General features: G+C 39.7%; 1 protein-coding gene across 6 annotated transcripts in view; it reads left to right on the forward strand.

Annotated features, from left to right (window-relative positions):
• The window catches only part of Ica1 (islet cell autoantigen 1, 69kDa), a 145,332-nt gene that overhangs the window by 115,786 nt on the left and 13,703 nt on the right, over positions 1–15,843 (forward strand). For 4 of the 6 annotated variants that reach the window (XM_013019895.1, XM_013019898.1, XM_013019894.1 and 1 more), the window contains exons 10-12: positions 1,717–1,769; positions 4,341–4,403; positions 4,505–4,546. In XM_013019895.1, the coding sequence (XP_012875349.1) occupies positions 1,717–1,769; positions 4,341–4,403; positions 4,505–4,546 (158 nt within the window). The remainder of the gene's footprint in view (positions 1–1,716; positions 1,770–4,340; positions 4,404–4,504; positions 4,547–15,843) is intronic. The other 2 variants (XM_013019896.1, XM_013019899.1) reach the window with 1 other exon arrangement.

The following is a 15,843-nucleotide window of genomic DNA, read 5'->3' on the forward strand; positions in this document are numbered from 1 at the left end:
CGGTGCCCCGCAGTGCCTGGCTCCCTGTCTTGTGTCTCAGCCCCCGATTTGTGGATTTATGAATCCTGTCTGGTCCTGTGGTCACTCCCACTCACAAAATGCTGTATTTGACAAGAAATCCCCTGGCTTTTCTTGTAGAAGCTGGCAATTTAGGAAATTGCCTTGGTGTAATACACATCAGACTGAACTGTTAGCCTACAAAAGTGCTGGGTTGTGACATTTTTGTCTTCACAGCTCAGACTGTTTTCTCCTCTGAGAATCGGAGAGCAGGTCCCAGTGCAGGAAGTGACTGCCCCCCTCCACGCCTTACCTCTGTGTAAACAAAGCAGTCGCCTGGGTCATTAGAAACACCCCTGTGAACTTTGCAACACCGATGGCACACAGTTCCTCACCCCATCCAACAAGAAGGAGGGTTAAATGTGAATTGGTGAATGCGTGTCATTTTTCTCTGGCAATGTAATAGCTCACAGGAATGAGATTGCTGTTTGAACTGGCCTAGGAAAGCAAAATTGCCACTGACCTTGGCCCCTTTCACTATTACTTCTCTACACATCACAAAATTTAGATGACCATTTTATGATAGAAATAGACTTATATTGTTACCATACTTCTAAATAAAATTTCAGATATGTTTTTGTTCCATAGAAGTATCTGCTACCAATATTAGCACTCTCTCTGTCTCTCTCTCTGTCTCTGTGTCTCTCTCTGTCTCTGTCTGTCTGTCTGTCCCTCTCTCTCTCTCTCTACCTCTCTACTCTCTCTACTCTCTCTCAGCAAATACTAGAAAATTCTCTAGCACAGAATGAAGACAAGTTCCCATTGTCTAACAAACTCCAAAATGTGATGTGGATCCAACCTGATTGGCTCTTTAAGGGAAATGTATTTAACTTATTCCTGATAAGAATAATAATGCTAGCCATCCTTTAGTGAGCACCTACTAAGTTCTTCTAGGCCCAGTGCTAAATGTTCTGTGTAAGCAACTCATTCTCATGCTCACCCTGAATGTTCATTATAGGCATTTCCCCAGTATGTAAAGGCTTATGGATGTTATGGGTCTGATCCATGTGTGGTAAAAGGCTGAGCCCAGAGTGAGGACCAACATCTTCTCTTTACCAAATGAGTTAATACAATCAAAATCAAGCACTCACCTTTACTCAAAGGGAACCAACCATAAGCTTCTCAATTTATTTTCAGATTTCAAGTGTTTTAGTAAATTATATTTAAAAGCTTAAAAGGCAAGTTATGGCACAATCATAACCTAGCTCCTCTGGAGGCTGAGATCTGAGAATCCCAGTTCTAAGCCAGCCCAAGCAGACAAATCCAAGAGTCTCTGATTTCTGCTTAACGAAACAAGCTGGAAGTAAAGATGTGGTTCAAATGGTAAAGTGCTAACCTTGAACAAAAAAGGCATAGGCAGAAGCGTTCAAATACTAGTACTGGAAAAACAACATCAGCAACAAAAATCTCAAAAGGCAAGAAGCTAGTGATAACTTTAAATGACAGTAAAAAAAATGAAAGGAATTTTGTTTAGAAAAATCAGGTAGAGATGATCTTGGTGCTAGAAAATATATACCGTGTAAATGATTCTATATTGATAGTTCTCCCTGCCCACTGTGTATGTTGCTGTAACTGTAATAATAGTTGTACTGAAAACTAACCATCGTATAAATATAACATTTGCAGAATGTGGTGGCTAACCTTTCCTTTTATTTTAAGATTAATTTCATTAGAAGATGAAAACCAGATCAACGAATCCTCCAGTTTTAAGAGTAAGTTGTGATTTTTCATTTTGAAGTGAATACAACTTATGAAATACAATTTGATTCTCAGTAGTCCATTCATTTTCTTTTTTTTAACAAATGCTTTCATTTGCAATTGAGACAAGACTGTATTAACTTATCCTACAGTTTCAAATTTAATTGTTTAAACATTAATGATGTCAGCCCTACAATAAACCCAATAGCATTACTGAGAGATGCTGTATATTTTGAAGCAGAAAAATGGCAGCCGCTTTTCAGGGGGCAGCTATAAGTAGGACCTGAAGAAAGGTATTTCTTTCCACAACAGCTTATAAGGCTGCTGTCATTGCCTTGACCAGTCCTAACTGCCACATGTGCTGTGGAGATATTCTTAGGAAGATAACTTTGCTGTTACATCAGACTGTGTAGACCTTAGGGATTTGTAGATTAGTGTTGGTCATTGTTAAAGAGGTCAATAAGACTCCAATTCTGCTCTGTCAGGTAGCTCCTCAGCCTGCTTGTAATTAGTGTTACCTGGTCTCGCAAGTGAACCCCAAGAAGGGGGGGTCAAAGCATTAAAAAATGGCACAGTTTGAGGAGAAGGGCTTCCTGCTATGCTATCTCTTGTCTTTTGCACTGTCACATAAAGGGTGAGGGTAGATGAGAATCATGGTACCAAAACTTTCACCCTCAGCCCCAAGACCCTCAGAGCTGCAGGGGAGCATTTTTCAATTGTTGTGAACCCTCTTAAGCCAGGCTCTGCGGGGAACACATCCATCCTGCCCTGTGTAACTCTGTGCTTAGGCCGCCTTTTCACAAGATGGCAGGCTACAAAACAGGTGCTAGGACCTCCCCTCCCTACCATCCTCTTCTGTCCTGTCTTCCAAACCACCTGACACTTCCCCTACTCCATTCATCCATTTGCTTTTCTGATATCATCCTTTTAACAGAGAATAAAACAACAGGAAAAACAGAAGCAACTCACTATTTTGCCTTCAGGGCCTGGCTTCCTGTCATCTGCTCCTGCTTGTGTGTGCCTTCAATACTCGTGGACTTGTCCATTTGTTCAGCAGATGTTCACTGAGGGCTTCCTCTGCCAGGCACGGCACTGGGCTCCAGGCAGATAGTGGTGCCACACATATATTCAGATCCTTCCAGGATGGTGCTCACAGTCAAAAGGAGAAGCAGATGGTAACCTAATAATCAACTCCAACTTTGGAGGGAGTTACCCTGGGAAAGTACAGGGCTCTGAGCCTCACCTGTTTTAAGGGATGGGGCAAAAGCTAAACCCCAGTTTTATTACAAGATTGTCATTGCAAAAGAAGCAGCCTAGGCAATAGTTTGTGAGCTAGGAAGGATCAACCAAAAGTCAGAAGAGCTACATTGTGGAGCACAAGAAGAGAACAAGTTGTGGAGAGGCTGGCTCTAATCTTACTACAGACCATGGAAGAGCTCTGTCTATATAGATCTAAGCCTCTACCCTCTATGTCCCTCAGTGAGCCTACATGTGAATCATAAATGTTTGGGAAATCAGGGTTACTGGACAGAATAAATTTAGTTCTGTGTGGGATAAAAAGGTAAACTCTAGTTGATAATTGTATACAAGTTACAAATCTCTGTGTATTTTACAACATATGCATATACAGGAGAAAATGCCCACTTTCTCTTTCCTTGTACAGTATAATTGGGTGTGGTGTGTGCATCACATTTTAAGATTGTAAATATGATTGTCACCTTGTTTTAAATGCATATATACACAGGATAGAATCTAGTATACTGAAATGGCCTCTGCCTTTTATTCTGTGACCTATAGGAAGTCTAATTAACGCATGAGCAAACCAAATTTTAAGGCTGTTCTATTGTATGAATACACATGTGTGTTGATACACACACAGTTTTTTTTTACTTTAGAGCAGATTTAGTTCACAGCATAATCAAATGCAAGGCAGAGATTTCCCATATACTTCCTGAGCCCACATATGGATAAACTCTTCTGTCTCATCCTATACCAGCATATGGTATATTTGTTAGAATCCATGAGCCTAGGGTTCATTCTTGGTGTTGTATATTTTATGTGTATTAAAATGTAAAATGATGTGTCTGTATCATTATAGCGTCATAGGAAATGTATCCCCTGCCTTCCGGTGCCCCGTGCTTCACCTGTTCCTCTCACCCTCTCCCAGGCCCTGGTCTTTTCACTGTTTCCATATTTCTGCCTTTCCCAGTATGTCATATTCATCCTTTCAAACTGGTTTCTTTCATTAAATAGTCAGTTGTTTCCATTTTAACCAGGCCCATAAGGTTAAAGGTTATTATCAATATCACTGTAGTCAGTTATTTATGCCACACATTTGTCTATGGAAGACTTGTTGGTCTGCATCACATAAATTTCTGAGATATCTACCAGACAAAGCACAGATTCAGGGCTAATTTTGCCTTCATTGAGAGCTAACTGGAATCAACCATATTTTTCTTCTGCATGAGTGAATTTTTGGATGCTTTCTTGTCCTGAAGCTGTGTATCTACCCCACACTGCAATCCTATATGAATATGAACCCCAATCGAAGTCACTGATAACCAATTACATATGTTATATTACAGCTGAAGATAGAAAAAATATTTTATCTGCCATAGACAAAACCTCTACATATGATTCTTGTTCAGGTAATCTAGATTGAGGAAAATAATCAATTTTAATAATTTAACTCAAAATCCATAGGAAATGAAACTAACTCCTAATTCCTTTCTTTTCCTCTTCTCTAAAGGACCTATAAATGAACTATTAGACATGAAACCTGAGGACGGAGGTAAGAGTTATACATTCCTTTAAAGTTAATAATCTGTTTAATTTCAAATTCCTTTTTTACATGCAAGAATGCAATATTTATTGTTTTAATAGCTTTGCATTTGTAAGCAAAACACTTTTAGGTGAAAGTCTTTATAAATGACTGTAAAGGGCTGGGAATGTGGCTTAGTGGTAGTGTGCTTGCCCTGCATACATGAAGCCCTGGGTTTGATTCCTCAGTACCATATAAGCAGAAAAAGCCAGAAGTGGCACTGTGGCTTGAGTGGAAGAGTGCTAGCCTTGAACAAAAGAAGCTCAGGGTCAGTGCCCAGGCCCTGAGTTCAAGTGCCAGGACTGGCCAAAAAAATTAAATAAATAAAATAATAACCTTAAATATGCACAGGCACATTTTAGTATGTCTAGTGTCTGTTACTGTTACTATATTTCATTTCATAATGTTCAAACTACCAAAGTTAAAAATTGTGCTAAAAGTCATTTAATGGTAGGAAAAATGACTTTCTGAATAAGATAGATATGAATTTGAATTCTGATTCTATCATAAATGGCCAATATGTAAACCTCCTAAACCTTAGTTGTTTGTGTTTATCAAGTGCAACAGAAGCAACAGTTTTGCTGGGTTATTGTCAGGATTGGAGAATGGATATGTAAAGGATATTTTGTGGTTTCTGACCATTCTTGAAATGGTGACCAGTACAGACAACAACAATGTTGAATAAATGGTTTAGTATGCTAACTTGTGAAATTTGGGAGGAGACTTTTTCTAAGTCCTCACTAAGTTCATCAGACCTAAAAATTCCTCATTGAAGGTCTCCTCAAAGAGAATCCAGAGCCATGGGTGAGACATATGTGGTGCTCTGTGATCCAAAAAAACTGAGGGAATTCAGCTTGATCAGAGCCTTTGCTCCCCATCATACCAATGGTTTCCTTTTAGTTTAATTTACCAAGAATTCAAAATACCTTTGTAATTCTGAACCAAACATCAGAGCATCCCTGTGCTGGTGACTGACATTCTGCTCCGGTCATATGGATTTCTTACAGAAGAGAAACTGGCCAAAACCACCTTGTGGGACTCAGTTAACTAGAACATGACTCAACTCAGTCTGAGCTTAATATGTCTTTTAGGCAGACTTTATGTCATAGTGACAGATACCTGAAAGAGACAATTCAGAGGAGGAAAGATTTACTTTGGCTCTTACTTTCCGAAGTTTTAGTGTCTGGTTGGCTGGCTCCACTGCTCTTAGGCTTGTGGCAAGGCAGAAACATGAGGAAGGGCATGGCAGAGGAAAGCTGCTCACCTCATGGCTGCCAAAAAGCAAAGAGAAATAACAGGAAAGAGCAAGAGCCAAGACATACCAATCAAAGGAACACCTTCAGTGACCCACTTCCTCCAGCTAAGCCCCAATTTCCACAGTTCTACAACCTCTCAATTGTCTACTCAGATTTTTAACCCATCAATGGATTAAACCATTGATTAGGTCAGAACCCTTCTTTTCTAGAAATGCCTTCACAGATACACACAGAGGTGTGCTTTACCAAACTCCTAAGCATTTTTCAATCTAATCAACATAAACAACATCATAATATGGATTTAATTGACAGTATGAGAGGAAGAAAGTATTTGACAAATAGAAGACAATTATTATTAAAGACTTTTTAAAGGGCAATGTTACCACACTTTGGCATTAACTTTCCAGGATTTAGGAAGATGAACTTGAGAGCAAAAATCTGCTTTTCTTAATAATATTATTGCCAACTGAATACCATGCAATATTTCATGAATATCTGCACATTTCAACAAAATAAGTAGTCAGGCACTGGTGGCTCACACCTATAATCGTAGGTACTCAGGAGGCCAAGATTGGAGGATCATGGTTCAAAGCCAGCTTGGGCAAGAAGGTCTATGAGACTCTTACCTCCAGTTAACAGAAAAACCTGAAAGTGGCATTATGGCTCAAGTGGTAGAGTGCTAGCCTTGACCAAAAGGAACCCAGGGACAACACCCCGGCCCAGATTTCAAGTACCAAGAAAAAAAAAAAAAGAGTTTTCTGTAAATATGGATTTTGTACTAGATAGTAAAATGAACAAGTAAGCAGTTAATAAAGATTGCTATAGATGGCCTCCATTTTTAAATTGTTATTATAAGGTGATGTACAAAGGAATTATAGTTACATAAGTCAGGTAATACATGTACTTCATTTGGACATTGTCACCCTTCATGGCCTATATTTTTACAAAAATGTTTACCCCTTGGTTTTGGCATATTTTAATGGAATATGGATTTCTTACAAATTATGTTTGAAGTAGGGAAATATTTTAATCCTACCAAAATGATAATAAACACTATCCAGTTTCAGCCACTATTAACATTTAACAAATGTGTTTATAATCATATGTATACTTCAGCTTATTTCCATGGTTAGGTTGATACTCATCCTAATCCCTAATCTTTTTTTAATATATATTTTTTATTGTAAAGATACTGTACAGAGGGGTTACAGTTACATGAGTAAGGTAATGAGTACATTTCCTATCGAGCATTGTTACCCCCTCCTTTGTTTTTCTCCTACCATCCCTTACCTCCCCACCCCCCCAACTCCCTCCTCTCCCCCCACCAAAGTTGTAAAGTTCATTTTCAACATAGTGTCTTGTATATCTCATTTTTACAATGGATCAGCCTGTATCCTCATTTCAGCATTTTGTTATTTCCCTTCCCCTCCCCAAATTAGACAAATGTATATACAAGATACAGGCACTGGAATCAAATACAGTGAAAACAGGGGTTATACCATGGGGGAAGAACATACAAGACAAAAAAAATCACATAGTACATTATAAGTACATTATAAAAACAACAGCAAGAAAGAGAAAACCTCTTGTGTCCCTATTTTGGGGTTCATTTTGCTTAGCATCATCTTATATGGTCATGTGTACATAGCTTTTGACCTTTTCTGCTTGTCCTAGACATATGCTAGTTATTGCAGATAAGGGAAACCATGGGACTTATGTTTCTTTGGGCCTGGCTTACTTCACTTAATATAATTTTTTCGAAGTTTTTCCATTTTCTAACAAATGGAGCAGTGTCAATCCTTTCTCATGGAGGCATAGAATTCCATTGTGTGTGTTCGTGTGTGTGTGTGTGTGTGTATCACATTTTCTTGATCCATTCATCTACTGAGGGGCATCTGGGTTGGTTCCATATTTTAGCTATGGTAAATAATACTGCCTAATCCCTAATCTTGTCTATATAATTAGTTATTTGATTTTTTATCACCCTATTTAACTTATTAATTTCTTAAATAGGTGGTATATTTATACTGATTTTTGAAAATAAGATTATTATAAAAAGAAAAAACTTGGAGAGCTAGGCTTGTGGTTCAAGTGGTAGAGTATCTGTCTAGTTAGTAAGAGGTGTTGAGTTTAAAACTCCGTCCTGACAAACAAATTCTCATTCTCGTTCCTGTTCCCTAACCCTTCTCATATTTTGATATTCATGTCCCCTAGGATATCCTTCTAAAGATTCCATACTCAGATACCGCAAATAGTTGATGTTCTCCTGTTTCTTTTCCCTCCCTTCCAAAATTAAAAAAAAAATCATGGCTTTTAACATGATATTTAATTTCCATTTGGTAGGAATGGTATGACACTAACCCAGTAAACAACAATTCTTCACAGAATTAAATACTACTGTCTGACATAATTGGCTTACTTTCATAACCTTTCTCAGTATTTTGGGCCAAGATAGGTTGGAGTAAGATTGACATCTTCCAACACATTTACAATGTCTTTTCTATCTCATTGCTTATAGTTACCATCTTTTGTTAGTCTTGTAGAATAGCAACTTGTGTCTTTGCAGAGAATTTAAAGATCTAGATCTGAATGTGTTCTCCCCATAACATGCTTGTTCTTGGGCAGAATAATGGAGTTACAAATCTTGTCACCTAAGTACAGTGTCACACACTACATCCTTTCCCTTTACCCCTGCCCTTTATCCTCTGTAGGTTTGAGCAGTACTTCCCCACTCAGAGCCTCTTCTGAATTAAATATTAATGCAGCTACTAGTAGAAATATGCTGTCCTATTGCATAGGGAACTAGTGACTGAAGACAATACTCATTAATTTGTTGGCTTTGAAATGTGTGCCCTATGGAAAGCTGCCACCGAGCCCAAATCCTGAATTGAAATACTGATTATAATATGTAAAACATAGAGAAATAAAAAGAGCTTAATCCAGGGATGGTTGACTTTATAGGACGTGCAGCCTATAAACTCTGGCTCCCTGCTGCTTGCAGGCCTGGTTACTCCCAGTGGTAATTCTTTTGAACAGTAATGGCTAAGCTGGAGTACCATGTTATCACAAAGCAAACGACTTATGACAACAGGAACCAGTGTCTAGAAAATCACTCCAATCCACTGTCATAATGAAATTCACTTTCTTCTACTAAATGACAATGTAATGGAAACCCACAGTTGAGTATAGTTTATAAAAAAAAACATTTTACGTGAAATAAAACAGTACATTTTGAGATACTTGAAAGTGGCACTGAATTTTCCTGCTGACCACATGTGACGATTCTACTTCAATTCATGAATTATATAACATGTACAGGTCTTTGTGTTCCTTCAAATTAGACCAAGAAAAATAACATCTAACTGAACAAAAAAAAATGTTAGCATAAAACAGACAAGAATTCAATGGACTCACCAAGTACCAGTGGCTCATCCCTATAATCCTACTACTCAGGAGGGTGAGATACACAGAATCACAGTTTTAAGCCAGCCCAGGCAGAAAATTCCTAAATAACCAGCAAAATAGCAGGGCTGGAGGTGTAGCTGGAATGGTAGAATACAGGCTGAGCAAGCAAGACAAGCAAGCAAGGCCCTGAGTACAGCCAGTGCCAGAAAAAAAGAGAAGGAAAAAAGAAAAGACGAACTTAACTCACCTAAGTCTTATCACTTTTTCTTACTCAAAAGATCCTTCTCTAGAACAAGGTTATCTAAGCCAATTAAAATGTTTTATTGTCTAGAGTACAATAACATATTTGTCTTCTATGACTTCCTTGGTTACTATTTGTAAATTCAAATACTGACTATGGATCAAATGACAGCTCATTCAGCATCCAGGGATCTGGGTGAAAACCTTTAGCCCAGAGCAACTAAACCCTGTTACCTCCCCAGTGACTGGCTCCTCCTGAGCCATTCAGACTTGGCCCCTGAAGTCAGCCATATATTCAGGCTAAGGCTAGATTGCTTCCTACTTGTAAGTGATACTTATTTCCTTATATATGTTCATAAACTTTTCCTCCTTCTGCCTCACAGTATTCTCAGATGTGCTACTAGCTGTGATTCTTTTCATGAAACACGTTTTCTCCCTGGTACTGGGACTGGAAACTCATTTCTTATATTGCTAAGCAAGTACTCTACCACTGAGCCACATCCCTCACCCAGTAATGATATACTTTTAAAATCAAATACTGTACTTAAACATCATGCAGCCAGACTGAAGTATTCTATGTAGATTTGTCCCTAAAAAGATGAAGCCCTTCCCCAGATTTCATGTTTTCTCAGTAAGATTGCTAAAATCTAATACTGAAATGAGAGAGCAGAAACTTAAGAACCGTCACCAAGCATTTTGGATTTTTGTTTTGTTGTTGTTATTTTTAGAGACAACATAATTGAGTTGCTGTTGTTTTCAAAGAGTTGGTAGGAATGAGAGATGCCTTCTCCCTACCCCATCTGTTCTTGTTGTAATTTGTGTCTTTTTTTTTCTTTCTTTCCTTTTTTTTTTAAACAGGAGGGAGTTTTTAGAAGTAGCGTTCTTGAATTCTGAACAAGTACAGTTTGTTACCAGAGCTTTGTGTGATGTAAAGTATTTTTCTGGTTAGCCATTTTTGTGAGGTGGTTTCCTCCCCTCTTCCCCTACTCTCAACTGGGTGAGGGGAGGATCGGGTTGGTTTTTGGGGTTTCGTCTATGCTGCGGGGCATGTGGCCTTTAAGATTAGTCATCCTGTGGGGAGTAGAGGCTGGGGAGAAACCCGAAGGAGGTAGTCTTCCTGTTTCACACATAGGGGAGGTAAATTAAGTGACATTTATCTGTTGGCTTCCCTGTGCTCTTATTTTCAGTCTATGAAGTTATGTGTATCCTCTGCACTTCTAATTTATGCTGAGGTCATGAAATTCAGTATGATTTAAAAAATACTAATCTGAGTTGTCACCCATTTCCCACACACTGCTCAAACTTCAGAGCTTCCTCTGTGTTTAAGTTTTCCCCAGACAGAACTCACTGTTTAAGGATCAGTTCTTCTAGGAAATGTTTTCCTAAGTCCAAGGCCATGGGCTGGACTGCTTGTTTTAGAGTCCTGGGCAGTGCGTGGGGAGTGGATCTGCTTTTCCAGCAGCAGAATGCAGCCTTGGTGCCTGCACCTTGCTGTGCCGCTTGCGGAGCAACTCTGGCCTTAGAAGGCTTCAGGGCAAAACACCAAAGCCACTATATTCGTTTGAGATCTTAAATACTTTTTATTCTGTGTCAGTTCATGTATGAGATCCTAAAAAGGTTCTGAAGTAAAGATGACTTGAAAAATAAAAAAATACCTTAGGTCTGGTTTCCAACCAGATTCTCCATAACTAATGAATAATAGGATGTTGGGTGTATTTTTTTCTCATCTGTAAAATAAGTTGACGGCAACAGTCTCTAAAATCCCTTTTGATTAGGAGAAAACAGATTCCCAGGCAAGAAGGTATATGTGAGCAATGGTAAGCAAGGGACCTTTGCTGAAATGTGGACTTCCTGGATGGTGGTGTTTGATAGGTGACTGGAAGAGCTGCATTAGAACTTGGCTGTACAAACTGTGCCCCCCCTCACGTGATGGCTCACGCCTGTAATCCTAGCTACTCAGGAGGCTGAGATCTGAGGATCATGGTTCAAAGCTAGCCCAGGCAGGAAAGTCCCTGAGACTCTTATCTCCAATAAATCACTAGAAACTGGAAGTGGTGCTGTGGCTCAAGCGGTAGAGCACTCTCCTTGAGCTGAAGAGCGCAGGGACAGCCCAGGCCCAGAGTTCAAGCCCCATGACCGATTAAAAACAACAACAACAATAACAACAAAAAATAACTTGGCTGTACAGATTCTGAATACTACTCTCGGGAGAGTTAGTGTTCAGTTGTCCAGTGGGGCACCCATCAAAGTGTGTTGAGTAATAATTGCAGCTTAACTGAGCAGAGGAACATGATAGAAGGCAACTTCCCCCACCCCCAAGAAGGATTCATTATTAGCATAGGAATGTGGAATTGAAGGCAGAGATTTGGGGAGCCATGAGAATAGATAGAAACGTTTTTTGGAAGAAGCCATGAAAGGGAGATGTGACAGTTTAGGATACAATGTTAAGAGCAAGTAGAGTCGGAAGAGGTGCTGAGAAGGTACTGTCAAGGTCATTGAAGGCCATCCAAGAGAGCACGGACAACATTTTTGGAGCAAGCCAACAGTGCAAAATGTTACAGAAGTTGAAGCCTGAAGAAAGGGAGTTGAAACCAGCCTTTGCTGTCTCATCTAAACCTGTAAGACAACCACTTCATTGTGATGTGGGGCAGGAACTTAATTCCAAGCAGATGAGGGAAAAAAAGTAGAACATGTGGCTGGGGAAGGAAGAGGAAACCAGAACAGTAACTTGAAAGGGCAAGAGGAGAAGCACAGCAAAATCAAATGAAGGTGGACTGTTGTTAGAATGTGCATGCTCAGACCAGAGAAAGAAATGTTGGGAAATGAAAGAGTAAAGATTCTGGAGTTGAATAATGGTATGTGAACAGAGAGTGCCAGAAGGAGAGGGTACAGAGGAGGCTAACTCAGAAAGGCAGATAAAATGCATGAAGGCCTAGAGAGTTGGCATTTGGTGAGAATATGGGTGCATCATGTCTGTTGGCTGTTACTTTTACACTAGCATCTGTAGTTGATTATCTGATAAGAAAGTAAACATGGAAACCTGGGAAATACCTACAAAGAGAACAAAGAGGCTCTGAGGAGCATGTGCAGGGTTGACCCCCAAGAGATCCACAAACTTTGCTCATTCTTTAAGCCAAAAGCAGAATGAGAGTGTCCCACAAGCCAGTAATAATCTTTGTCTCCATGGCTGAAACCTCTGATATGTAGTTTTTCCTAAGAGTTCTCTCAAGCAGCTTGTCATATCTCTCTGTGTGTGTCTTCATTTTCTGTCAGTGGAGTTTAATAATTTTCAAAGAAAAAGATAGCATGATTTGATTCTCAAGCACCTACTGACATAGAGTTATGTCTCAAGTCTTGACTTGTCTGGTTACAGACCTAAGCCTGTCCTTTTCTACATGTAATTAAGCTTTTCTTACAAGTTATATATAGTAATTTCAGGCATCTTAATTATCGGTGTAATAATTGGGAGGTTTCTGTGTTTTATGGTTCAAGTCAGTGCCAGTTTCATTGAGTTTAGCTAAGTAATAAGTTCTCTTAGAAGAGCAGATCTTTACTAGGCAGTCTGTTTTAACTCTCAGATAATTGAGATGCTAAATAATAGACACATTCAATGGCTGACCTGATGATAAGCAAAATCTGTATCAAGAATTAGCTATCAAGAGTATGGATTCCTTTTACTTTGTGTGACTAAATACATGAACTTGATGGGATACAGTATTAGTCAGGAGTCTTTTGGTTCCAAGGATAAAAACCTGTCTTGTTACAAGCTTTTTTAAGGGTATTGGTCCATGTAACTAACCATACACAGCTATAGATTGGCTTTAATCAAGACTAGAGACCAAGAGCTTAGACAGTGTTGTTAAGATTCTGTCTCCAGAGCCAGCTACCAGTGGCTCATACTTGTAATCCTAGCTACTCAAGAGGCTGAGATCTGAGTATTGCAGTTCAAAGTCAGCCTGGACAAGAAAGTGAATGACACACTTAACATCAGTGAATCACTGTATCCCAAGAGGAAGAGCACTAGCATTGAGCACAAAAGCTCAACAACACTTAGGCCCTGGGTTCGACCCCAGGATTGGCACAGAAAACACATTCTGTCTGCAGTTCTTCAAGTTGTTTCTGTCTGTGAATTGTCTATTTTCACTCGAAGCCTCTAATTTGTATCTTTGGATCCTGAAATCCCAAAGAAAGAGAGTCTCTCTTCCATTGTTTCCATATAGCAAATTCAGGGAGGCCTCCAGCACATGCCCATCCCTCAGCTAGTCATGTGGCCTGAGAAATGGGGGGTGCTGACCTGCCTCGGCCACATAGCCACTTGGGTAGAAGGGATTCTAAGACCTATCTTGCAAGGAGTACACGGAGAAGGTGTTTTTGCTAAGCTAGCAAAACCCACTGAGGTGTACTCTAAATACCCTGGCTCAAAAGCTAAACAATAGAAATATAGAACTTTTATAGACTGTGGTCATTTTTGAAGGACTCCAGTATCATTTGTTGTCACATGGATTCATGGTGCTCTTCTCTGGACAGGCACCTAGATTCCAGCAGTGAGGCTTCCCCCAGGGCTGGACTTTATGAAGGACTTGAAGGCCCACAGTCTGAAGACACTACAGAAGGAACACAAATCACCCCTAGGGCTCACTAGAAGCCATCCTCAGGATCTGCTCATTGATTTGAACTGGTTCCAGTTAAGTGGGTTTCATCTGGTTTCATTCAAGATAGAAAGTAAACCATAAGAGGGGGGTTAGGGCGTCACAGTCCTACCTGAAATCAGGAAGCATAGAGACCAGAAGGGTTCACCTAAGAGAGGGAAGGAGAGGATGCATAAACACATGGACCCAGGATACAACTCACATAGCTGCTTCCAGCGTGTGCACAGGAGGGCTGCCTGTCCAACCTTGCCAGCCCTGCCTTCTACACTATGCATAGCCTGGAGTGGTTTCTGTTACCCTTTTCCTCCAGCACTGTCTTAGTAGAAGTCTCTTTACCATGCCATTTTCCTCATCTTCTCACCCCTAGGCTATGTCTCCGTAAAAAATGTCTTTGATAACACAAACAATAAAAAAATTCTTAAATTAGACAGTCGCCTGATTAAAGTGATGTTTTGCCACTATTTTAAAACCACAGTGATATAAGTGACTAGACTTTTCTCCCCTCCCTGATTTATACCTGTCTGCTTGGCACATCAAAAATCCCCTTAATCTTTAGATCTTTATGTAACGTGGGTGAAAATAGATTTAGTGAAGCTGACACCACCACAAAGCTGTATTTTTTAAGCCTTCATTACTAGTTATTGTACATATATGTGTGTATTTGAGGAAAACATGATCATCTCACTTAACATGACAGAATTACAATATAACTCCAAAAAAGTATGAAACATGATTTTTTCCCTTACCCCATGGCTTAAGAATAAAAATGTTTACAATTTGCAAGTGGCAGTTAAATACCACTGCAAATGATAAAATAAAAATGGTTAATACCATCAATTCTTGGCTCTCAAAATACGTCAAAAACTCAGTGAAAGGGCCAGCTACAAGATTTCTAAAAGCAGTGTCCCCATTCTGCTTATATTTGATATATAATATTTTGTCCATATTCATACAAGAGGATGATCTCTTCCTTGAAGCTTTCTTCCAGGTAGCAATGAGTGTTAAAGTGTTCTTTTAGTCTTAGTAATAAAACTTCAAGGTGGGCCTCAGCAATGCTGTAACCTTAGAGATGAGAAAACGAAGGCTTGGTGAGGATGATCTCTATACAGCAAGGAAGAATTGCCTGGAGATACCCTTGAGTTCTGGTGCCCATTTTCTACCATCCGTGCTAGGTCCTGGGATATGAAGCTTCCACTCCAGATCAACCCTTACTTTACCTTCATTTCCCTGTTACTCTCTCACTACTACCTTCAACTACCCAGACCCACCCACCTTCCTTGGCTTCCTACAGCTGTGTTTCAGCCAAGTTGCCTGTCTTCGGGCATTGCTGGGCCTCCTAACACATTCCCCTGGGCAAGGGTGTGTGAGCTTTTCTCCTCAGCCTGGGTGGCAGGACAGGCTGCCATATGGTGTGTTGGCTGCTTACAGGCCAGGCCGTGTGGATTGAGGGCTTATGTGGGAAGATTCGGGAAGCTTTACAAAAAAGGAACTAAGATCTCCAGCAAGCTTTCAATCAATCCTGGCTTTCTTTCAGATCTGAGAAATGTTTTGGTAAAATCTGCTGTTTATGTTAAGGAAAAACCCACACCCTAGAACTTTTCAGGACAGTTCATTGTAATCGAATGCTGCTGAGTAACTGGGATGACTTTGGAGGAAAGGGCACCAAGGAATGTGACATTAATTTCAATTCTGAAATCTGTCAGAAAGGCTATAATGG

The sequence above is a fragment of the Dipodomys ordii genome, unplaced genomic scaffold (assembly GCF_000151885.1).
Source record: "Dipodomys ordii isolate 6190 unplaced genomic scaffold, Dord_2.0 Scaffold48, whole genome shotgun sequence".
Lineage (NCBI taxonomy): Eukaryota > Metazoa > Chordata > Mammalia > Rodentia > Heteromyidae > Dipodomys > Dipodomys ordii.